Source organism: Panulirus ornatus, chromosome 22 (genome assembly GCF_036320965.1).
Source record: "Panulirus ornatus isolate Po-2019 chromosome 22, ASM3632096v1, whole genome shotgun sequence".
In the NCBI taxonomy this organism is placed as follows: Eukaryota; Metazoa; Arthropoda; class Malacostraca; order Decapoda; family Palinuridae; genus Panulirus; species Panulirus ornatus.
The window spans coordinates 10912151-10937817 of record NC_092245.1 but is presented as its reverse complement, the minus strand read 5'-3'; the positions used below and the strand labels follow the sequence as shown (position 1 = coordinate 10937817).

The window sequence follows — 25667 nt, the reverse complement described above, 5'->3', positions numbered from 1 at the left end:
TTAAGATGAATACAGTCCCACTAAGGCTGGCTTTTCTTGCTCTGCATTACTGGGCCTCAAACTTTAATGCTGTGCACAAAGCATTTTCTTTCATGCAGAAAAAGTAAAGAATTTATGTGATAAACGTTTGGCCTTAATTTCAGCCTGGTCCTCTGTGTGTCGTGTTACTGCAGGGGACACAGGCTCTGTACTCGTCTGACGTGTAATTTTCGTGGGAATAGTTAAAACGAAGAAAAGAAGTTTTTGATCATTGTTCTGATGCAGCTGTACTTATCAGAAGCCAAGATTATCATCCTCGCATCACGGTGCCATAATATCTTATAATCTTTTAAAGCATATGTATTTAGTTTTGTGTAGATACACTCTGTGAAGCCCTCAAACGTTTGAGTAGTAGGTTAACGTTATAACGTTAACGAAAGGGCCTAATTAACGTTTTTTGATGTATCTAATGTATGAGAGAGTCAAGTAAGGTTTTGATATGTCCATGAAATAGCCTGAAAAACATTTTTGATACACCGTAGATGAAGGTTTGAGGTGGGGGCGAGTAGGGAAGGGTACGTGGTGAACGTGATAATGGTGGCGGGACAGAGTTCAAGACACATTCCCAACTTCTTAGTTAATGTCCACAGTTGCTGCTCGTATCGTACCCTCCACCTCTTATTAATCAGAAGAATTTAATTGTCTTCACAGCTTTCCTGGGCGGTTATGCGAACAGGTAATTAAAACTTTGGCGACTTGAGTCCTGAAGAGCCTGAGTTTACACGGTCGTGCGCAGATTAGCAATTTTCCTCGCTGCCCTCGCTGTTCTCCTGGACTAATTAGTGGAAGACATTGTGCTTCGGAGGTTATAACCTGGTGACTGACCTTCATAGTCCTCGAGACCTCTCTTTCTCCATAGGTTTTCTTGGATGTCCGTACCTTTGGGTTAGTTCTTGGTCTTTGTCATTCTCTAGTGTGTCTTATTGCTTCTAACTAAACGTGTGTGTGTGTGTGTGTGTGTGTGTGTGTGTGTGTGTGTGTGTGTGTGTGTGTTATGGTGCATTCTTGTATCTGCTCGTTTGTGGACTTGCATGTAGGAAAAGGATATCTGGCCAGAGACTGATGGTGCAGTTGAGTTGTGGATCCCGTGGCTACTGGGACGTGTGGAGTGGTTCCAATGCCCATTGTGTCGTGTGCGGTGGTTCCAGTGGCCACTGCGGCGTGTGCAGTGGATTCAATGGCCATTGTGGCGTTTGCTGTGGTTCCAGTGACCACTGTGGCATGTGCGGTGGCACCAATGGCCATTGTGACGTTTCCGGTAGTTCCATTGGCCACTGTGGCGTGTGCAGTGGTTCCAGTGGCCATTGTGGCGTGCATGCGGATAAAAACTTTTTCCTAATTAATATTTACAGCTCTGGTGTTGCCATTGTGTTGTTGGTCAGCTTCGTGGGATATGAGCAGTACTAGTGATGGTGGTTGGTGCAGCAGAACACACACACACCGACAGCGTCTTGTGCAGAAGGCAATGTGTGTGGCCTCAGCTACAGCCACACGCAACCCTCAGATCGTCCCACAATCCCCTAATCCTCCTCCTCCTCATGGCTTACCTCTTCAGTCTACCGTCTCCCAAAGCATCCTCCTCCTCCCTCTCCCACCCACAGTATCTTTCTCCTCCTCCCTCTCACAGCATTCCCCTTCCCTGCCTCCCACAACATTCCCCTTTCCCTGCCGCCCACAACATCCCCCTTCACCCTGCCGCCCACAGCATTCTCCTCGATGAACTTCCTCCCCTCCACTCCCATGCTGGCCATTCCTCGCGCCTGGCTGATCAAAGGACCGTCGCAGCCTCACCAAAAAGAGCAGCGTGTAAATAATTTTTTAAACAAGAGCGTCATCTGGTGCAGCTGGTGGCAGGCCAGTGCGCATGTCAGGCCTCACACAGCTAAATATGCTCTAAATATACTCGATATAGTGAATTTCAGTTGGTTCGTCTAGCTCGAGTGAACGAGCCATCCTATCATACTTATCATATTATCATATTTATTTAATTCCTCACGAGATCTTTTACTCCTAATCGACATGAGTCTCTCTCATGGCAGTAAAGTTATTCATGAGATACAACAGTAGAAGAAAAAGCATATAGTGCTTCTTCCATATGTAGGGTTGAGGAACCAGATGATGTAAAACGGTGATGCATCACTTATATCTCTTCATTGTGGCACTCACCTGCTGTTGTATGATGTGCTCAATATCTCTAGTGTCAGTGGGGAGCCGCTTGGCCTCCTCACTGTACCTCTGGTGTCAGTGGTGAACCACTTAGCCTTCATTCTTTAGCTCTGGTGTCAGTTGTGAACCAGTTGGCCTCTTCTCAGTGTGTCAGCCACACCAGGAGAGTAATTACCCGCTGTCAGGCCTAAAATGGGGTCGTCTCACGTCTGTCGGAGTATTGTGACGATATTTGTTAAAGACTGGGGATAGCAAGGGCGGGAGGTCATCCTAGGGTCCCGCTTCCTTTTCTACAGCTCGTTGAGTAAGCCTTCCTCATGTGTGGTGAAGGACGCCGCTGCGCCATTCCTTGCTGTGTTACGCAGCATCTTAGCCTTTACCTTCATCTGACTGTTTCATTGCCACATGTACACAGTACACAGTACCGTGTAAAACCTGTTGTTTTAGTACAGTGTAGAGTTTTATAAGCCTTTCTTACTTAAGGTCATGTTCTTGCCATCTTTATTTTTACGTTAGATATTTTTGTCAGTGTCAACCAAAATTATCTTTCAGGTATGAGCATTTTCTTACAAGTATTGCTTTTAGCTTTGGTGATTTAGTGTTGTATCAAACCTTGCGAGGCTAACGATGGATGTTGGCTGGTCCCCAGGAGCGGCCTGAACAGCAACAGCAGCAGCCTGAGGGTCACACGGCGGCTCATCAACACCACCAAGGACTCCGGGGAGACGGTGAAGCTCAAGTGTGAGTTCATCGGAGACCCAGCTCCCAGCCGCTTCAGGTGGTACAAGAACGAGGCACCTGTCATCGAGGAGAAGGGCAGAATCAATGACAAGAAGTAAGTGGTAGGCTAGTGGTGGCTAGGTAGGGGGGGGGGGGATGGAAGGATAGTAGCTTGTTAGTGGGGGTAATGGTAGGTAGGTGAGGGTGTGTAAAGGGAATGTGAAGTTAGTGCCAGTAGTTCATGGTGTGTGTGTGTGTGTGTAGTGGGGAGGGAAATTATGGTTGCTAGTACGGAATGGAACAAGACAGCAGTTGAGCAAGGCAGATATTCGACAGACATGTATTGTAGGAAGGGTAGTAACCACCTTGGTTCTGTAACCTTTTAGTGCTGCTCCTCGTTAGCAGTCGGATGAAGGTGATTGAAATGTGTTGATGACGAGTTTTCGTTTGATGTATTAACATTAGCAGGAAACCCTTGATCCCGTGTGAGGATCAGCTGTTGATGGAAATCCTGGCTTATGACTTTGAACCTTGTGAAGAAAACGAGGAGTATCTGTGGCAAGAACTCTTACAGGATACTTGTTTTCGTTACGTTGTGTTCAGAGTTAGTGTGCACTTGATTAACTGCTTAAGTATATGCCTTGTGTCTTTGTAGATTAACGGAAGTGTTCACCTGCGTCTAGTGAAGATTCAGTATTAGACATGATTTAGATCAATATTCATTGTAAATCATAAGTTTTTCCCCATAGGACGTGTTCAGTTGAGTATATAGCATTCTTGAAATATCATGTAACTCACCGAAAATCAGATGGTCGCAGGTTCGACGATCGAGCCAGAGTAATAGGCCACCTCCAGTGTTCACTACAGTGATGCCCAAAAGTAATGTAGTTGTCGTCCCTCAGGTACAGGCTCAAGGCAGACGGTGTGCAGGTGTACGGTACCAAGCTGACCATCAAGGACTTGGAGGTGCACGACAAAGGCTTCTACAGGTGTGAGGCCAGCAACGGTGATGAGAAGGTCGAGTCCACGGGCATCCTTATCGTCAAACCTGGACACTGGCGTACGTGGTTTTCATCCATACTTCATGATTTAGTTGACCTTGCGAGGCTTTTAGCCTCGTCTAGTCTGGCTCTGCTCTACATGTTGATATTCGTTTGTACTTGTTATTTTCTGTAGCATGTAGTCTTGCATATAAGAAAGTAACGTAAGTTACTATCACATTTACTAAAATGATGATTTCCTAGATATCCATACCAAGCCTCCTAGTTCTTCACCGTCACTGAGGGGAACTAAGAATTTAGACTAAGGTGGAGTGCCCTTACTCACTAGGTAATGAGGTACTGAGAGTAATTCCAAGTTAGCCTTTAATCATAGTATTTTCGGATTTTCATTTGTTCTTTACAGGTCCACGCAGGCCAGAGTTAAGGAAGAGTTACTTATATTTTCATTGCAATATACCTACCTTTTTTTTTTTATACATATCCTATTAAGTTTAGCGCGTATAATTTTAGAATCACCAAACATCGACACAAATATTAAAGTATCCCAAACAAATTTCATCCAGTGCCGTTTTCTTTAGGCAGCGTTGTTACTGATCCATTTTCTGTATTTCCAGGTCGCGTGGGTGAGGCCCCCGAAAGTAAGGCCGAGATCCCCAGCATGGAGGACTTGGGGGTGCATTTTCCCCATATGCCTGGTGGACAGTAAGTATTGGATTTCGGCTTTAATATATCCATGATCGCATTATTCATTTACACGTCGCACTCATGGATCTTTCAACATGAAAGTTGAGATTCTCTGAGGGAAATTCATTTTTAGATTTGTTATTGATTACATTTGGTAAGAAAATTGTGATATTGCTTACCCTCGCCGTTGAATTGAGTAAGGTTAACCAACTCAACAATTATAGAGTAACATATTCGACTAAATGTTACGCTAAATTATTCTTAAGTCTGATTGTTGTCAGTGTGGGAAATGTAACGTACGAAGTGAAAGTGGGTTTTAAGAGCATTACGGAGTTGCAGTTGGATTGTGTACGATCAATACCGCTGGAGAAGCCCGCTGGTGCGTAATTATAGTTTTACAGTGCAATAAATTTACGCGTGAGTAAGCAGTGTAGGAGGATCGAAGCTTGTACGAAATGATTTTGAAGTCGCCCGGACGAGACGGATATAGGAGGAACTCTTTCCTGTTGCTAGAATTATAATGTTTTTGGACAGTGACAGCGAGCACTGGCGTGTTGAGTGGTCATCGGCATCTCCGCACGGCTGGGCGGAAAAATGATCAGTTCATCTCTCCATGATGAAACCTTTGTAGTCACCAACTCTCATATTTCAGGGCGTAATAAACATCCGTTAAAATTACGAATTACGTAGATTTTTTTCAGCCAAAGAAAAATCATCGCAGTGACGGCTTAGCATTGTTGATGTGCGAGATGAAGATTAAGGATGGATTATACATGTAGTTGTTGTAAAGACTGAGGTGGGTAGAGTTAGGAGAGGATAACAACCTGACAGACAGACACTCGGCGATGTCATGCGACCGTAGATAAAAGCTGCCTCTATCTTGGCTCTTGTCATCACACTATGATATCCCATTCCGTCATTTTCCCTCAAGATCCTTCCTCCAAGACGCTGCAGAATCCCCTCCTTTCACTGACAACAACAACAACAACAAGCACTTCAGATTAATTAATTAGGATTTATTCTAAAGGCGTGAAGGTGGCATCCGCCCTCGTTAGTAGACAGCACGGGTCCACAGATGCCCACTTCCTCTCTGCTAATAGCAGTGACGTGACCAAAGGGCTCCAGTACATGTTGCCAGCAGGCTTCACCTTACCTAACCTGTGGGCTTCAGCTGGAACCTGTAGCTTCCACTTGTACATTCTTACGGCATGACCAGTGGCATCCCATCTTCGCTTAATCCGTGGCTTCTTCATTTGGTCAGTAGACTCCACTTTACTTGTCCAGTGGGCTCCATCTTACGTGACTGTTGGGTTGTATGTCTCTTTAACAACGTGTTCCACCTCACGTAGCTAGTGCCCCTAACCTCATCATGCACTGCATGATTTGCAGGTCTTTTAAACACTTAGATTGGAATGTAGCATGAGGCTAACAGCGCGGAACATGATGATTAGGAGCAATTATTGAGGGGACTTTATAATGGAACTGTGTCTATTAGGAAGATTGGGGTAACACCCACTTTTGGTTAGTCATTGTGAAGTAGATATAGGTGTTGCCGACATTCATACAGTAGGACAGTATCATGAAGGAGTTTTGAATGGTACACTTTTCCTGATATAATAAACATTATGAGATTGAATACATTTGAATATCTTGAGTTACTGTTTAGTGTGTCAGCACTCTCTTTCCAAAGTCGCTGTTGCTATTCTCTCATGAATGATGTATGGACGTGAACCACATACAGACTGCGTTAGTATAGATATAGGTGTGCCTTAGTCTTTACCTTTAAGCATGACTTTACGACCCTTGAGCACAACGGTACGACCCCCCGAACACGACGGTACGACCTTTGAACACCAACCTTAGGTCGCACTCATTGGGTTAATACTGTGAAGGCTTTATGAGATTTGCCCAGATAATGGTTTTGTGTCAGAATATATTGTTACATTTCATAATTGGACAATGGATGGTGGTGTCAGGTGGAACAGTTTGTGACGTTCTCGTGGCCAAACTTCTGTTCAAATTATCATGACAGTTGGGTCAAGCCTCATCGCGACATGCACTCCATCGTATCTGTCAATCTGCATATAAGTTGACAGTCAAAAGCTTTGCATATATGTACAAAGCTTTGACTGGTGCTGGGGCTGGTGGGATCGGCACGGACACACCCAGTCATTTGTGTGGCTCTAGTCTGTTGCTTGGCCAGAGTTCCATCAACCAGGATGGGTAGATTGGTCGATGTGAACAATGAAGCCAGAGGAACAATGAATAAAAAAAAACTTGGTCTCGTTCTCGCTCTTTCTTGTCATACACACTTTAACATTGTCAACATTCAGGCACGAACACTGTTGACCTGACCCCCTGCATGTTGAGACACTGTTGACCTGACTTAATAAACGTTTCTAAAGTATACTTGATCTGCCAGGTCCTGGAGAATACGTCGCGGCCTTAAAAAGCCTGACCAACTGACGAGATGTGGAGGAAGAAGCCATCCAGCACAACGGACGTAAAGTGAAGGGAAAAGAGAGAGCGCTTACTCTGACACACACATGACCACGTAACCCATCCTAACTTAACCAAACCTGATGCAAACCTTCGTTGTAGAAAAAAAGAAATGGAAATTGATATCCACTGACGAGTGTCGGTGTAGCGACAAAGGTCAGAGTGCAGTAACATGGTATGAAACTTTGCTGTTGTTAAAGCTGAGATCAAGAAGTGCTAAGACTCCTGTTCCCTGAGAATGAACAGCTGTAAATAATAGAATAAGAAAGAGTAGCTCAGGAACCAGATGTAAACCAACAAAGCGGGATATATTCCTGGTCGGGTTGACAAATTCACCAATTGCGACATTAAGAGCAGGATATTGACATCGTAGGAAAAAAGCCTAGAATTGGCCTAGTTTATAACGCGGGCCTTCCCAGGACCTTGGTGGCGGAAGATTAGGTTATAAGGAGGATCTGAGGGGGGTTGTTCCCCCAGGTTGGGTCTGGTCGGGAACCTCCAACGTTGCGTTTCGCAGATTAGTTGTAGTGTAGTCTTCCCCTCCTCACGAAGGTGCACCCTTCCTATAATGGCCCAGGCTGTCTTGGTAATATGCTACAATAGTTTTTGTTATGTTGCTGTTTCTTGTTATTATCATACAATATTTCTAGTTAGCACTGATAAGGGTGGCTTCTTATTTTAGCCCTGATTTTCATTTAATGGCGCAGTTTTTCTTGTTATCAAGCCGTAGGTTTTATTGTCGACACAGATGTTTCTTGTTGTTATGGTGCAAGATTATCCAGTATTATGATTGAGGATTTTCAGTTTTCTTTTCACTTTTCAGTATTCTGTTACTGTAGCGCAGACTTTGTAGTTGGGATGTCAGTCTTTTAACATGGATTCATCGTATGGCGTAGATCCCCAGTCATGACAGGGGTTACAATAATCATGATGAAGTGTCCAGTTAGTGTGGCCGAGCGCTCATTCGTTGGCCGATTTTTTTTATTGTCATTATTAGTATAACCGAATAGTTTTGTGCCTTTGGCATCTATTGCTTATAATACAGAGAGGGAAAACTGGGAACAAAGGAAATATCAGCAGAGAAGGGGAAGAGAGAGAGAGAGAGAGAGAGAGAGAGAGAGAGAGAGAGAGAGAGAGAGAGAGAGAGAGAGAGAGAGCAGTGTATGCCAGTGAGTTACAGTTAAAGAGAAGAGTAGTTCATACTAAAGCAGAGGGAAGGAAGCAAACAGAATTAAGATAACATAGAAGACTGATAGACAGTTCTCGGCACAGGGAAGCAGTGTGACAAAAGATAACCTCATAAACCTTTATTCTGTATATAAGTGAGAAACAAACATAAACTAGGAAACTGAAAACTTGGGGATGAAGAAAAGTTAAGGAAAGGAAAATGTTAATAACAATCGTTGAATAAGGGTGTTAGATAGAAGAGAACTGATAGTAGCACGAGTTAGACACAGCCATCCAAAAGTTAGAAAGTAAGAAGTTGGAAGGAGTGCAGGTGTAAGAGGTTCTGGAGGGAGAGAGACCTAATGTTGGGAACAAGAAGAGAGGCAGCGAGGGGGAGACATTGTAGCGTTACCGATCCTCCCCTCACATCTTGCTCCTCCCCTGGCCTGCTCTTAACTGTCCATCTCCCCTCCACCTCTCCTGCCTTATTCCTCCCCTGGGGCGGCTGTGGGCGTCCCCCCAGTGCCCTAAAGACTCCCTTGAGACATCCTTAAGGGACGCCTCAGTTCTTACAAGGCCGCATTTTTGTCGCATCCCTTGCGTAGATAGTTTTTTGAAATAAGCCTCTGCCATAGCCAGCCCAGCCGGCAGTGTGTGTGTGTGTGTGTGTGTGTTAAGGAGGGTTGGGGTGGGAGAGAGGGGTGTAAGCCTCACCTCAGCCTTTTGTGTGCTGGTGTAACATTGCCAGGCATCGGTACGTGAGTGTAGGTTGGGTGTCAGGTATGAGTGGACCATACACTATACCGGGCATCACGTACCACTGCTGGACTCCAGCACGAAACCTCTCTTCCCCTAAACCTCGTATCAACCATAAAGCTCGTGTCACCCAGATAATCCGGAGGACAGACGGTTGTTGGATTACGTTGAGCTCTCAAGGCCATATTTAGTTTGTATATATGAATTGAGGCAAAGTGCTGGACGCCGCAGGAATTAACTGCGGCACAGCTCCTGCTGTGGGTGTATGGTGTACATGTGTTGTCTTATTTTGATCAAGTAAAGATTGATAACGATTGTTGGTAGATTTTCGAATGAAAGATACCCAATAGGAACTAAGCCAAGAGTGCAGCATCTCTGGAAATGAGGCCCGTCGCTATGACTCTGCGTTACAAATCGCTGCCGTTTTATCTGACTCGCGGGAGCAAATTATCGAGAGCGAGGCGGCGGGTGCGGTGGCTGGCATGATCCGACCTCCCGATTACCGCCAGAGGCCGGAGAGCTGCGCCTCTCACATCTCGCTTCACTCATTATGATATTCCCCGTTATTACGTTGTATCTCTTCCAAATCGTTTTCAGATTTCTAGGCTGCGAGAGGGTGTATATAATTATAGAACTGTACCGACTGAATAAATTTTGACGCGGAGAACACGACAATGTAACGCGTGGGATGCGGGACATGTACCCCTGCGAAAATATTCAGAGAGTCGCCCCACATGTGATGGCTGGTCGATACGCTCAAACCTCCTGATTCGTGCTTTTTTTTTGATCGTCATTATCTCGTTTGTCGGAATTGGGATCATAATGTTATATATACAGTTATCACTAGATATCACCGGTGCAGCGGTAAATCGGGGATTTATGTGGTGTTGCAATGGCTTTATTTCCTGCATATTGCCCCCAGCACTGGTCCTCTCCCCTTTATGTGGGGCCTCCCCTCCGACTCTCCTGTGTGCTGGCTGGTGGTACATGAGATGGTGTTTTAACCCACCACACTTCCCTCAGTCCAGGTTAAGCATAAAGGGAATATCGACAGTGACAAGAATGTGTGTTTGACACATCTTCACACACACACACACACACACACACACACACACACTGGAAAGGTATGTAAGCGCAAAAATGAGAAAAGTAAGATAATGAAAAGGGAGCAGAGGAATTGTGGAAAAAATGCAGACGAGTGCAATGATGATCCTGAACTCTTCCAGAAATTTGTCAGGAACAAATCTTCACTTATAAAAAAGAAATTTCAGAGTGAAGAACTGAGGGAAAGTTTGTTGAAGCAGAAGCAACATGTGAGGATCTGAAGGCTAAGTTCCTGATTATATTCACAGAAGACACTTTACCTCCGGCACTAACGAGATAGGATGAGGAAGACACCGTGGAAAGTATCCCCACGTTAGCGACCTAGCGCAATAAACAGACGAAGAAAGGCCTCATCCGTTCACATCCATTGTTTAGCTGTCATTTTGGAATGCACTGAAAACACAGCTCCCTTCTCACAAACAGGCCTCGCAGACCTTTTCATGGGTTTAACACGGACTCCGTACATACCCTGACTCAGTCCATTAACAGAACGTGAACCCTAGTAAACTACATCGTTCCAATTCACTTTATCCCGTGCACGCCTTTCACCCTCGTGCATCTTCAGGCCCCGATCGCTCAAAATCTTTTTCACTCCATCTTTCCATCTCAAATTTGGTCTCCCCGTTCTCCTTGTTCACTCCATTTCTAACACATATATCCTTTCTCTCTACCTCTCCTCACTCATTCTCTCCATGTCCATATATATATATATATATATATATATATATATATATATATATATATATATATATATATATATATATATATATATATCTTTCATACTATTCGCCATCTCCCGCATTAGCGAGATTGCGTTATATATATATATATATATATATATATATATATATATATATATATATATATATATATATGTGTGTGTGTGTGTGTGTGTGTGTGTGTTGTACAGGACTGAGTGTAAGTGAAACTTTGTCTGGTAAAAGCAAGTGGGATGTTATATAGGTGATTTCTATGGTCATAGAGGTTACTCCCTGTGGGAACGACTGGGACTTTTGACGCCTACTGTTGCGCGCAAAAATAAAGGGAAAAATTATATATCTCATATATATTATATAGATGCATTGATGTAACTGTTACACTGTTGTTGGTCTGTAACTTCAGTATTGTTCAGTTTAGAAGTGCTTCCTTCTTCAGGAAAAATGAATGTCCACCAGTATAGCATTAATGGAACCGGTGTCCTAATCGGTATGACCTTGGTGCAGTCAGTGCCTCAAGTAGTATGACCTTGGTGCAGCCAGTGCTCTCAATAGTATGGTGTTGGGTGAGCCACTGCCTTAGTATAAAGACAGGTGACTTCTACAATAGCCAGTAGGAGTGAGGGCGCCAGTACTTTTCATGTATGAACTTGCTTGAATCCAGACTTGTTTAAACTCTGAGGAATTATACCAGAACTAGGATGAACATAGTTTACCAGAACTAGGATGAACCTAGTAATATCTGCAAATAAGGCAACTTAAACCTTAACCATTATGAAGCTGAGTGGCTATCTCTCAGATTGTGTATGAGCCAGTTATTGGACTGGGGATGTTTTCCACGCTAACCGTTCTGGACTTTGGGCAGGCATGCCTTCGCGAGTATGAGCCTAACCCCGCCCACCTGCCCTCCCTCCTGACGCAAACCACTTTTTTTTTTCGTTAAAGCTCTAACTCGAACCCCAATATAGAAACGAATCCTTTCTTTAAGTTCAAATGAGGCGTACGGATATACATATTTCCCTTTGATTCTAGGTTATCCTTTTTATAGGTAAGAGGGTAAACTAAGAAATTTATGAAATAAATCCTGTGTTTAGTGGTGGCATATCCGCCAACATGGAAAGGCCAGGACCCGGGGTTGGGATGTCCCGTCCTGCGTCTGCGTTAAAGTGAGCGAAGCCCTTAACACCGGTGGGAAGCGCTGCTTATTATAGTGCTTGGATATTGTAGGAACGGAGAGTATATCGATGGGAATGTTGGCAAATATTGTAAAGATGATAATGTTTGTGCGATTCCTGCCTGTAAACAACGATAATGCCCCCTCCCCTTGGCCAACCGCTGGAGGGGAGAAGCTCAGTGGCCGTTGACGTTTTTTTCTGTTGGATTAGTATATTTTCACCATGTTTCATACGATCAAGAACTAGTTTAGTGTATTTTATCAGTACACCTTTTATTAAAACTAAGTGTCCTGACCTGCTTTCATCTATCTGAAAATGTATTTTAGTGCGATTGTAAGGTAAGAGATGAAACACTTGTTCTGCATATAGTCTGTAGTAATGAGTATTATGATAATGTCAAGTGAACGTATAGCAAGGATAAAGCAAGAAGAATAGGGAGAACAGAAACGGAGGCAAAGAACAGCGAACTCTGGCATCGATGTCGTCTAGTCAGTCAATCTGTGTTGAGCAAAAAGTGCAGAGGGTGTTCGTTGTCGGTGGTGAGGCGTTGGGTTGGTGTGCATCTCTAGAACAGGTTACGCAGGAACATCTGGCAACGTATGCACTGTATAATGCGCTCTGGAACTAGAACGAAGCGTAGTATTGACGTGTGCGTACGTGGGACAGGAGGAGAGAGGGCGTTAAGAACGGTGGCCGTGCGGGAACAAGACGCTAAGTGGACGCTGTTGCAAGCCAATGAGTAATCGTGCCATTGTGCTAGTTCTGTTTCTGTGCTTATGGGTAACTTTGCCATTAATCAGAATGAAAATTAAGAAACATTTCATGTGGATCACTCGTAACGAAAAAGATTAAAGACGCATCCTAACCCCTAGAATCTGATACAGAACTTTACCAGTATTGCCATGGTTCCAGCGGTCATTCGTGGGAGCGTAAGCTGCCTGCAAGCACCACACTTGTTGCATGCTACGCTCCCGCTCACAACTGGCAACATTAACCGATATTTCCACAGTCTCCATGTGAATCGAATAAACTTAATTCTTATTAGTCATGCTTGTACAACGTGGTTTAGTCATTTGCTAGGAAAAAATATTTCATCTCCAAGGTATTGCTCGGACGCGTTAAGAAAACCGTAATCTCAACAGCACGCCCATTATCTCAAGAGTTGGCATGTTGCTCTTGTGTAGTCACTTCTCTTGACTAATCTGCCGACAGTTTGGCCGTACAGTGTGCAAGCCTCGTTCTCAGAGTACCGGAGTTTCGGACACACAGAGAGATTGATTGAATCTTCCGCTGCGTATGGGGGTAGGGGCAGAGGTCCTGGGGTTTGCTGTGTGGGGTAGGGGTTGTAATGGGCTAAGTTAACCCCCATACATTGGTTATTTATTGCCTCAACCTCCGACAGTAGCACTTCCTATGGTGCTAAGCACATGTTCCAGGAATGGATCTCAAACGAACAGTGACATTTGTTCTTCTAACATTATTAATAATGGACGTGATAGCCGAAAATGGTGATAAGAGGAAAGGAAGAAGGAAGAAAAAGAAATACAAAAAGAAATGGAAAAGTAAGGCTAAAATGGATTTATTAGACGAAATAGCAGCCATGAGCGCCACCACTACCCCTCCAGCAGTTAGTGAATCAATACCTGACAGTGAGAGAAACAGCGTACCAGAGCACGATGGCTCAAGTGATGCAGAGTAAGTGTCTCAGTATACATTATTTTCCTCTTTTTAGCTGGGATTATAGTTAGTGGTAATGGAGAAGGCGCCTCTGTGAGTCCATTGTTGCAGGAAATTGCATGCACTCGCTGGCAGGGAGCTCTCTTTAGCTCAAGTTCCCTGTAGTATCCGCAGATCATATCTTCCTATTTTTTATAAGAATAAATCAAGCTATATAGGTACTCTGAAGTGTTTTATGAGCATATAATAGCGAATTATTGTCTACCGCGCACTCAAAATCTTATTTTCATTCATTCTCATAACTTGTTCATCAACTCTTCTGTTGTTTTTCCTTGCTCTTTTGTCTCCACTTTTCTTATTGCATTCCTCTCTCTCTCTCTCTCTCTCTCTCTCTCTCTCTCTCTCTCTCTCTCTCTCTCTCTCTCTCTCTCTCTCTCTCTCGTAACCGACAGGTCACGGGCAAAAACATTTTCTAATGTCTCTTAAAGATGAAAATGTTATAGGAAGACGGAAAGATGAAAGAAGGAAGATCCCTAGTGGCAGGGTCACGCAGAAAGCTCACGAACATTGGATGAAATGATATAGAATATCTACATTGACAGTAGCATCAGAGCGGATGGACAGGGATGGCTGAAGAGAGGTGATAATACAGTCACTGCTCCCAGTTATATCTCACCATCTTCGTCCTATTCCTCTTCCTTTGATTCACAATTTTATTTTAGTAAGAGCAATTTCTATAGTTAGTGCTGAAAGTAGAGTCTTCATTGAAAGAAAATGGCTCCTATTTTCTTTGGATGGGTAATGTTAGGTTCAATCCATTGTTGATCTCTGTATATATTGTGTAAATGTAAAATGAAATTTAGATTTTTCTCTTTTTCAATTCTTGATGGACTCTTTAATGTACATTTATGAAAAGTGCGTTACAGTAAAAGTTACCTTTTCTTCACATACGTAATTCGCGCTGTTTTTCAATTTGTATAGACGACATCATCCGTATAGACGATAAACGCTGCTTAAATGAAGTGACATAGTGTTTAATACCTTGTATCTTAAGATGTAGTATATATATGTACTTAGATGGTAGGAGATGGTTTGTTATGATGCTTTAAAATCAAAATCATATGACGCGTTCATGTAGCTTTCATGTTTTACTTGTAAACGTAAACAATGACTAAAGGAGTTAGTGTAGAGGTCCTTTGGTTCATAATTTTACCCCATTACTGTGTCTCACTAATTGTAGGGTCTCAGAATATAACTACAAATGATAGCATGTAAGTTAATGATATTTGTTTATGAATTATTTTACGTGTAGTTGTAAACTGTCGCATTCTCAATATCTTTGTTGTTACGATTGTTTGTTACTGCTTTGAATATGGGTGTTGTGAGGTAGTCCATAGAAATTCATTTGTTGTGAATTGCATGAGTATTATGGGAGTACATTGAAAGCATGAGTGCATCCTATTAGTCTTATTTAGAGTCAGTCCTACTGAATGACAGTCTGTATCTGGTACTTCATTGGTAAAGAATAGTTAATAAAGAAAATGCAGCATAACTATATTGTCAGGAGTATGTTTCTGCTCCGTTATATGTCATGATACGTTTATTACAGCCAGAAAATTAAGCGAATTAGATTGGAATATGATTTGAGAGTTAGTTAACAACTTGTTTCAAGGTAGAGTATTGTATTGAGAAGGATCAGTTATGTGTTGGTTCAGGTGTATGAATTACAAAACGAACATGTCTGGATATATTTCAAATCTAACATTAGAGAACCATTTCTGCCATATTTTCAGTATATGTTCTTAGTTTATAAGATAAAGGAGAAGGTGTTACTATAGCCCTGCCACTCTTATTATTCTATAGAATTGGACAAACCAGGTATTGTATGTATTGCGGACAGCAAAAAAATTTTAGACCAGCAATGTTTGATTTGGATTTATTTGTTTATCCGACAGTCGTAAATAAGTGTTAATCGTGAGTATTGTTATAGAAATGAAAAGATTGGAGTTAGCTTACATAAAAACCAGATGAAATAGATTAAAAATCAGCAGATCCATTTGAAAACCTTTCAAAACCCACTAGTACAGTAGTTCTCAACCAGAGGTCCAGAGAGGGCTTTCTTGATGGTCCACATATTGAAAACAGTTATTTAGATTAAACTAATCAGGCTACATTTTGAAAATTTACAATGATTTTATTCTTTTTATGTCATTTTTGAAAGTGTACCTTTTTAGATGAATTTGCAGAAAAATCTGATTTTTTGCATAGTTATGGAATTATTTTATTTCATGTTAAATGAATATGAAATAGAAGGGATTACAAGATTATCTAATATGTTGCCATGTGTAAAAATCATGTTTGGTTTGCTACCAGCATGAAAAACAAGGTATTTTTCACTGGAAGAAATTACTTTTACATTAATTTGCTTTCTTTGAATATCATAATTTACCAAGAACACAAAAGTATCTTTAATCTCCAAAAGGTAAGAAAAAACTGCATGTAGATAAGGAATAATGCTTTAGGAAAGCATTAAACCAGGATGAGAAACAGAAATTGGAAATAAGAAAGATTACTTAGAAAAGTAAAAACTTTAACTTGCTTTTCATTTGTAGAACTTCCATGCACATTAATGCAGTGGTAATATGATCTTGTTTTCTCAACTTATCCCAATTTTCACCTAACTTTTAGCATATGGAAATTATTTTGGATGCCAAAATAAGTAAATTTTGTTTGTGAAACTTTCCTTATTCTAAATATGTTATTTGATATCACAATTTTGCTCTTGGTTTTCCTTAATGAATGTTTGATATGCCATTTTTTTTTTCTTTGGTGTATGTAAAAGATATCACTTTGTCAAACCACATACACATATACATATTTTAATTTTTTCATACATATTTGCCATTTCCTGCCGTAGCGAGGTAGCGTTAAGAACAGAGGAATCATTTTACACTTAAAAAAAAGTTGGCGTATGAAAGATATATGATTACATGCTGTACGTACAGTGCCACATAACGGATCCATGCCTAACCTTTTATAATAGTTGACCACCCACACACTCACTATTTTCTGTGCAAAATGATATTCATTTTTACACATCACTTAATGTATTATTATTCCTGTTACAGCAGTTGATCCACAGTCAACCCAGATGTACATCCACCCCTAGGGGTTGGTCGATAAAATAGCATTAATGGGATGGCCTTGATTAGGGCCTCAGTTGCCTGTGCTGTCTCAGCTAACATATAAGAATACATTTATCCACTAATGTATTTTTCAGGGTATTTTTGTCACTTCATGCTGTTTAGTGACACACCATACACTTACAAATGCATTAAACACATACAGCCATGCCTACTTTGATCTTTTGGCCAATAATCATTCATTATCTTCCCAAGAAGGCTGTGAAGTGGTTATATCAGTAGCTAATCATAGCTCTAGATTTCCAGAATGAAGACCAGTACTTTTACAAATGAAAGCAAAGAAAAGCACTGTCTTAGGCCCTCGTTCCTCAAACCCATGCCCCATGCACTTACATTACCATAGTTTCTCAGGGACATCCAGTTTGCAAAGGCTGCAGTAAAGTGCTTAAGGAAAATTTTTTGATACTCTCAGAAGTCTCTCTCTCTCTCTCTCTCTCTCTCTCTCTCTCTCTCTCTCTCTCTCTCTCTCTCTCTCTCTCTCCCTCTCTCTCTCTCTCTCTCCTCAGGAATTTGTTATAGATATTTGTATGGCTTTTTTTTATTGGTGTCAATAGCTAAACAAATGACAGAATTATTCTTAACACAATTTTGGTAATTGTTTAAAATTGTGCTGCACCAGCATTAGCTTTAGATATTGACAGACTGTGTTCTGTGATGCTGGCAGTGTTTAGGAAATACAATTAGAGTTTCCGAGCTTGATTTGGAACTGTACGTATTATTGAGCAATAGTAAGTAAACCTGTAAGGGTTATGTATATCATATCACATTAACCCATTGAGTTCATTGTAGTAATCCTTTGACATAATAGTGCTATGTTTGATAACCTGGCCTCTGACCTCACCCTTAAGGGGAAGGTCAAATGTCATTCCATCACATCTGAAGCTTGTTCAGTCATGATCAAATGGCCTCAGTGCCTTGCTAAAGGGGTTAGATAATCTTTAAAAAGATTTGCAAAACATTCTTATACTTTTATTTGATGTCTGTTTGGTACGTTTAAAGAAATTGTTCATAAAGTGATGATTCCATACCTTCCTTGCTGAGTTGCTTTGAAATGCAGAACATCGATCGTTATACCTCATGTATGCTGCCATTCTCATGTTATCGTGTATCCCTTTTCTAGATTGTAGAGTTCAGGTTTTTCAACATCCCATGGTACTCCATATGCTCCAGACATTTGAAATAGTGATTTAAGATGCTTTTTTATCTCTTAGTGTATCCAAAGGCCAATCAGCTTTTCTGTGAAATTATATCCAGCATACATGTCAATTTTCCTCCCATAATGTGCATGAAAGTGGCTAGTTGATTCTCTGAAATGTTTCATCAAGGGCTGGCTCTATCTTTCTGATTTCCTATACCAGTAATTTTGCTTATGAGTGGTTGAAGATAGTAAAAAAACAGACTGGAGCTGAAATTTTATACTATAATATTTCATCTTGAAGCCTTGCTTGCACAGCCTCACATCAAAACAAGAATAAAACTGTTGCTCCAGCCTGTGTTTTTCTGCCACATTGAAATACATATTAGTCAATTTGGAAAATTCATGATTTTGATTCTTTACAGGATACCAGGTGGTGTCCCAGGCATTCCAGGTGTGATCAACTATCCACCTGGACTACCTCCACCAGGTACAGACACAGATGAAGGAAAGGGATACTGCCAGGTTAGTGTCAGTGATGTAGTTCCATTCAATAATTCAGATGAAAGTACAATTTTGAGATGGCTGTAAAGACATTTGCTTTTTAACAGTGAAATATAAAAGGTGGTATTGAATGTTTTTCTTTGGGAAGTAGAGTAATAGACAAATGATCTGGAGACTTACTGATGATGACTATCAGACTTTTGTCAGTGTTTTATATGAATATTGTTAGCATCCAGATCTTATCCTGGTATAAGTACACTGTCAGGAGAAAATTCAAATTGTATGTGAGGAAGAAGTATTGGGAAAAGTTACTTGTAGGAGAGCATTTACAATATTTAACAAGTTTAACAAGCACCCCATGCAAATGAATACCGTAAAGTTATCTGCTTGTATATGAATTTTTGGATATGTTTTACAACCTACATGAAAGATGATGATTTGTAGAAATGGACGATGTGAGAACTGGCCTTGATGTTTAAGGGTTGTGCCTTCCTAGACAGTTAACTTTGTTACACATGCCTCATTTGACCCAGTTGACAAACTCATCATACTTGTGGATTTGCTGCAAATGAATATTCTCCTTCAGGAGAGGGGTTTTAGGGTTATATAGTAATGAAAATAACAGTGGTGATAATTATATACTGTAATATTTGTTTTGTTATTATTATTATTATTGTTATTATTTTTTTTTTTTCATACTATTCGCCATTTCCCGCGTTTGCGAGGTAGCGTTAAGAACAGAGGACTGGGCCTTAGAGGGAAAATCCTCACCTGGCCCCCTTCTCTGTTCCTTCTTTTGGAAAATTAAAAAAAAATGAGAGGGGAGGATTTCCAGCCACCCACTCCCTCCCCTTTTAGTCGCCTTCTACGACACGCAGGGAATACGTGGGAAGTATTCTTTCTCCCCTATCCCCAGGGATAGTATTACTATTATTATTATTATTATTATTATTATTGTTATTATTATTATTATTATATTGTATAACCCCAGGAACCCTTCCTCAGGGGTTCTGCAGGCTGGTTTTAGTGCATTGTATGTGACAGCTAGAGAGAGAATGTGAAGGAATGAGGCTGTTTCTTTGTCAGTTCTTAGTGCTACCGTGCTAACATAGGAATTAGCAAACAGGTGTGAAAAAAAATATTGTTAATAGTGTTATACTGGTTCTGCAAATTGATTCCCATAAAAGGTGTATGGCTGTGTGCATTTGATCAGTGCCTGGGAATAGGAATATAAGTAGATACATTATGATTAGAATGAAATGAAAATTATTGACTTTAGAAAAATTTCCAAGTATTGACTTTAGAAAAATTTCCAAGTATTGACTTTCAAGGATTGAAAATCCACTTTCACTGTTTATTTGAGAGTAAAGGAAATCTACTTTATTCACACTGCAAATGGAAATACTGTGACTGAAAATATTCCCATGTAACTAGAAATATTATCTATCTGTCTGTCTATATCTCTGATCCCCATTCCATCAGGGAACTCCTATTTTGGCTACAGTAAAAGAGTTTCACTTATTCCTATCCGTATACGCCTCCCATGCATATGCCATTCCATGCATTCTTTCCCATTTCTCTCCTTCCATATTTTTCCACTCTTTTTTCCCCATATCACAGGTGGTCTTCTTCTCATATCAACCTTTTTAATTATAATTATCATTCACTATCCTTGTAAACTTCCCATCTTGCAATCTTTCCACATTCCCAGACCATCTCAGAGTATTATGTTTCACCCTCCCTGCCACTTCATAATTCATTCCCTTTGCATTCCTTGCTGTACCAAATATCTCATATACCCCATCATTATTTTCTTCATCCCATGTAGTCATACCTTTTTCTTCTCTCAAATAACTTATTTCCACAGCCTATATTCTTGATCTCTGTGATTCATCCGATGTCCATTTTCGTCTTCATAGGTCAGGGTCATAAGGACCATACCGTCCCTTAATCCTTTCTTGACTTCCATACTTATACCTCTACCCTTACTTATTTTGTTAAGGGACCCAGTGACTTCTCTACCCTGTACTGCTCTCTCCTTTGTCTTTCCTTCTATATCAACAAATCTACCCAAGATAGACCCCAAATACTTAAATACTATCACCTCGTCCAGCCGTTCTCTCCCCATATTTATAAAACAATATGGTGCACTTTGTTCTCACTCTTTGGGGTTTTGCAAAATCTGTATTTACTCCCTTTTCCTTTCAAACACAATTGCTTTATTTTTACTCAAATGTACCCTCAATTACTTACTGTGATTAGAAAGTAAGAGCTTTGAGCCAAAGTGGTAAATAGATCTGAGGGGGTCACTGGTAACACAGGATTGAGGCCAACCATTCCACTTCCTTATCATCTTCTGAATTTAACATGCTTATGAATAAGGGATTGAACTAGAATGTCTTTGATTTATGTACAATGATGATTAAGACTTTTCCCCTCTAGGTAGCACATGGAATAGACATCCAAGCCTCAGAGAAAAAATCCTCACTTAGTTCCTTCCCCAGTTTAATCTTTTGGAAGTAATGATACAGGAGAGGATTCCCAACCCCTCCAATCCTGTTCCCCTTGGTTACCCTCTGTGTCACAAAGGAGCTACATGTGCAGTATTCTTTTTACCCCCATCCCAAGGATATAAAACTTATAAGGAATAGGCCCCTCATGTAGATTTCATCATAATCTTGCTCGTGCATATTATATCCTCTCTCTAAGATGCAGTATTATCTTTATTTTTAGGTTTATAGAGGTGCCACGTGTAGTGGTTTCATTGGAAATCGCTCCATCTACATTTACTCTCCTCACCATCTGGCAGATATGGAAAAACGTCTTACTACAGCAATCACAGTCATCAGTCACTCAAAGTAAATTTTGATCTACAGTTTACTCTTTTCTTGTCATAGATTAGTTTTAGGTATGCTGTGACTATAATACTTTTTCTAAAATGAGTTTGAATGAATTAGTAGTGAACAGAATGGGTAGAAGTCAAACATAGAATGGAAGAGTAACATAAACAGTGTGGTGATACAAATTATCAAATTTTTGGAGTGTATGGGCGTTGCAAAATTGTGTTCCAAAAGTTTTACATATATATTGCTCTTTAACTAATTTGAAAACCATATGAAAATTCTGAAAACTGTTATTTATCTGATTCTTCCTAAATACATATAAAGTGTCTGAATCCTTTAGATATGTGCTAGTAGATACTAAAGGTATTTCAGTGTCCATCTTGACTTTCTTTTATCCTAACTATAAAATGCTTATAACTATAACAAGTTTTGAGGAGAGTATGCTTTTGTAATACTTACTTTAAGTGATCAGGTTATTATTCTCCTTTTCTTTCCTTTTGATATATTATGAAATATCCCCACTTGAAAATGCTATGATTGTAACCATATTAAGCACCTTTTCCACATACCCACTTGAAAGCATTATGATTAAAACTAAATTAAGCACCTTCTTCCACATCAGTGACCTATCAGCAAAGTGTGAGGATTATGCAATTAAGTCACTCTGCTATGCTGCTCTCCCATTGTGTAATGAGAATGCACCTGAACAAGAGCCCCGGAAGCTGTGCAGAGAAGAGTGTGAAATTCTGGTAAGTGTTGTTTTGTATGTACAGAAAAATGAATAGGCACAGAAATTGAAAAAAAGCTGCTATGAAGTGTATCAGCTGAAGCTGCCAGAAATCAGTGGAAACTCATGTATAATTGTTTAAGAATATTGTTTTGTAAGCCTTGCTGTGTATCATGGCTGGATGTGGGTCTCCAGCTTCTTCATTTTAGAAATGGTAATGATGCTTCCTACCAGAAATGGATGAAGAGGATCGTAATTAAGTCATTTTCTTTGTTTACTTTCTTATTCTAGATTTTTAACCTTTTTCAGCAGTTTATGTGAATAAAGCTTTATATTTCTGATTCACTAATAGTAGGTTTATGATATTGTTATTTACAGCTTTTACGAAAACTTTACACATGATTATTGTTTAGTAAGGTCTTTGTATATCATTATAAATGACAGTTCTACTACATCTTTTTACAATTAACAGGTAAATGATGTATGTAGGATGGAATACGTCATTGCAAAGCAACATCAACTCATTGGACGTCAGTTACCAATTCCTGAATGTGAGGACCTATCTCCTATCACATCACCAGACCATCTCTCATGTATCCGTCTGGGAGTGCAAAGTGAACCACTTGTGGAAGGTTGGTTTTTCATTTCACATTTACCAAAAGGCTGCAGTATTTGTCTGAGGTGTATATCGTTTTCACTAATAGTCTATTCATCCCTGTGATATCATGCTTAGATATGGATCTTGATTTATCATGAATATACTTTTTGTAAATTCTTTTAGATGATTATGTGTTTAAAAATGTAATTTAAACCCAGATGAGAAGTGCTATATAAGAAATGGTGAAACTTATCGTGGAACGGAGAGCCGTACAGTTTCTGGACGAATTTGTGAACCCTGGAGTCAGAATCAACTATACATGCGAACAGCTGAATACCCTGAACTCATTGGTGGCCACAACTACTGCCGTAACCCAGGTGGATCAGAGGCACAACCTTGGTGCTTTGTGGCTACTGAACACTCTGTATCAAAGGAGGAATGTACTGTTCAGGTTTGCAGTAAGTAGGAAGAAGTTCATAATATTTGGCCCTATGATATTTTCTGTTTGCTGTATAATGCACCTTATTATACTGTAGCCTGTTTCCCTGTGTAAGACAAAATTTACATTTTAATCTACCACTTATCAGAGTTGAGAAAAAAACATTCACAACAGTTTAGAAAATCATACTAAATATAGCATTGTTTAGATGGTTTAGTTGTGCCTAGAGAAGGATTTAGAAAGTATTCAAAAGGTTGTGGGATAGTTGTAAAGCAAAGGAGACTGCTTATGAACGTTTTATAAGAGCTTTGTTAGTTATGTTGCTGTGGTGAGGCATGTGCATCAACTGAAAAGGATATTATGTCTGCAGCCTCTTTTTCATACCTATCCCATTTGATTTGAGAATATCCTGAAGGGTGTATGTATCTCTGCACCTTTAAGAAGTAATGGATACCTCCTGAAGTGAGGATGTAGAGAGGTGCCACATTTGCTAGGGCTTGAGGATTTTTAAGGCTCCAGGTAGTGCTTGTGTGCTAATTTCCAGTGAGGTTGGGTTCTGGTAAAGGACATTGGAAGGATGCTGCTGGTTAAAGAGAAATTTACTTCAGGGATCTTTGGTGTTAGTATTAAGCCGCACAGGATGTTGGGCATTGAAATCTCTAGGGTAGGTGTTGAGTGTGTAGGTCAGGTTCTGTTGGTGGAGTGTATATCTGGAAGGGCATGTGATGGTAAGAGATAAATATGTAGGTGGTGTTTATCTTCTATTTTTTATTTTATATATTTTTAATATTATGGATTGTACTTCAAGAGAGCTGTCACTGTCTGTGATATATTTTGTATTGTGAGTGGTGTCTGTGAATGGGATGATGTGATGAACAAGTGTTGTAAGGTCTCCTCTTTAGCTTTGTTTTATTTTTCTTTTGGTTATATAGTTGTAGATAGGTGGAAGAATAGATCTGGATGTGAGTTTGGTTTCCTCAAAGAGGGCTGTGTATATGATGTTCTTGTAGCAGGCTGATATTTGTTTGTTTTTGATGCCACTGGCATTAAGTTGTAGAATATTTAGCATGTGGATGGAGTTCTGTGGATTAGCAGGGTTATTTTGTTAAGAATGTACTTGTGTGCTTTGTGTTGTTTTTGGTAGGAGTGAGAAGGCATTTTGGTCATTTCTGTTCAAGTGGTTTGCTTCATGTCCAGAGCTCAAAGTAGTCCTGGGCATTCCCAACATGTCTGCCACGTATAATTCATATTCATATCCATGTGACGCTTTTGATACTACTGTACCTGTAAACGTAACCATTATGCCATAACAGACACTAACCTCTCCCTTTGCTCACTAGTATACCCATGACCTTAGTCACCTTTCCCTCTCCATTGATTCATCAAGTGCCACAACATCATCCAGGCTTGTAAAGCACTACTTCCTTAAGATCATCTCCATTCAAACATATACTTAAACCATCATCTTCTGTATCTCTGCTGCACCTCATTTGATTGATATTGTATTTAAAATTATTATTGTATTATTAGAAAAACTTCATGTACTCATTAGCCTTTGATGGTAATGTCATATATTAAGCTGTATAGAAAGCTGTGATGACAGGATGAAAGACATTTGAATATACTCTACTAACTACACATTATAAGTATGTAAATGAATTTTGCATTACCATGGTCAATATTTTTTATGTCATACATCTTTTCATCGTAGGTGACAACACGTGGGTTTACATCCTGGTTGCAGCTATTATAGGTGCCACAGTCCTGCTTTCAATGATCATTGCCATCTGTATGAAACGAAAAGCCAAGTCACCCAAGCAACCATCACCTAAAGCCAAAACTGTAGAGCTGAATGCTCTCCTTCCAAAGCAGCAGCAGCTAAGGGCTCGAGAATTTCCTTTGGCCAATGTTAGGTTCATGCAAGAATTAGGAGAAGGAGCATTTGGTGAGAATCTGAAGTTCAAAGTAACTTATGTGAAATATTTCGTGTTACAAAATGTTGCTGAACTGGATAATTGTTGTGATTTATCATACTGTATTATATTGTCTTAGTGCTTAAAATAATTTTAACAGGTAAAGTTTATAAAGGAGAACTGCAGGGAGTGAGTCCAGATGGCAGTTCTGTGTTAGTGGCAATTAAAACACTGAAGGAGAATGCTACTGCAAAGACTCGCCAGGACTTTCACCGAGAGGTTGAACTCATGACTGACCTGCGTCACCCAAATATCGTCTGTTTACTTGGTGTAGTTATGAAAGAGGAGCCAATGTGCATGTTGTTTGAACATATGTCACAGGTTGGTACTGTATATTTTTGTTTCCTTCACAGCTTTTTCAGGCATTTATTACTGGTTAATGGAACTTGAACATTTCTTAATATTGATGGATTAAATCTTTATCGTTATGCTATTAAAAGCTAAAATTTATTCATTTATGTGTTTGTTATTTTAGATGATAAGAATGCTTTTTAGAGCAACATTTGAAATATTGGTTAGATGACCAAATTAATTTGATGTT

The 25667-nt window shown here is 40.2% G+C and overlaps 1 protein-coding gene across 9 annotated transcripts in view; it reads left to right on the top strand.

Moving 5' to 3' along the window:
• LOC139756541 (inactive tyrosine-protein kinase transmembrane receptor ROR1-like) overlaps positions 1–25667 on the top strand; it is a 535210-nt gene that overhangs the window by 500288 nt on the left and 9255 nt on the right. For 3 of the 9 annotated variants that reach the window (XM_071676098.1, XM_071676097.1, XM_071676099.1), the window contains exons 4-13: positions 2855–3040; positions 3828–3985; positions 4541–4628; positions 18468–18567; positions 21280–21404; positions 22012–22138; positions 22589–22748; positions 22933–23172; positions 24865–25098; positions 25227–25447. In XM_071676098.1, the coding sequence (XP_071532199.1) occupies positions 2855–3040; positions 3828–3985; positions 4541–4628; positions 18468–18567; positions 21280–21404; positions 22012–22138; positions 22589–22748; positions 22933–23172; positions 24865–25098; positions 25227–25447 (1639 nt within the window). Of the gene's footprint in view, positions 1–2854; positions 3041–3827; positions 3986–4540; positions 4629–12524; positions 12567–12608; positions 12625–12680; positions 12767–13429; positions 13723–14831; positions 14976–18467; positions 18568–21279; positions 21405–22011; positions 22139–22588; positions 22749–22932; positions 23173–24864; positions 25099–25226; positions 25448–25667 lie in introns of those variants that run through there. The other 6 variants (XM_071676104.1, XM_071676102.1, XM_071676100.1 and 3 more) reach the window with 6 other exon arrangements.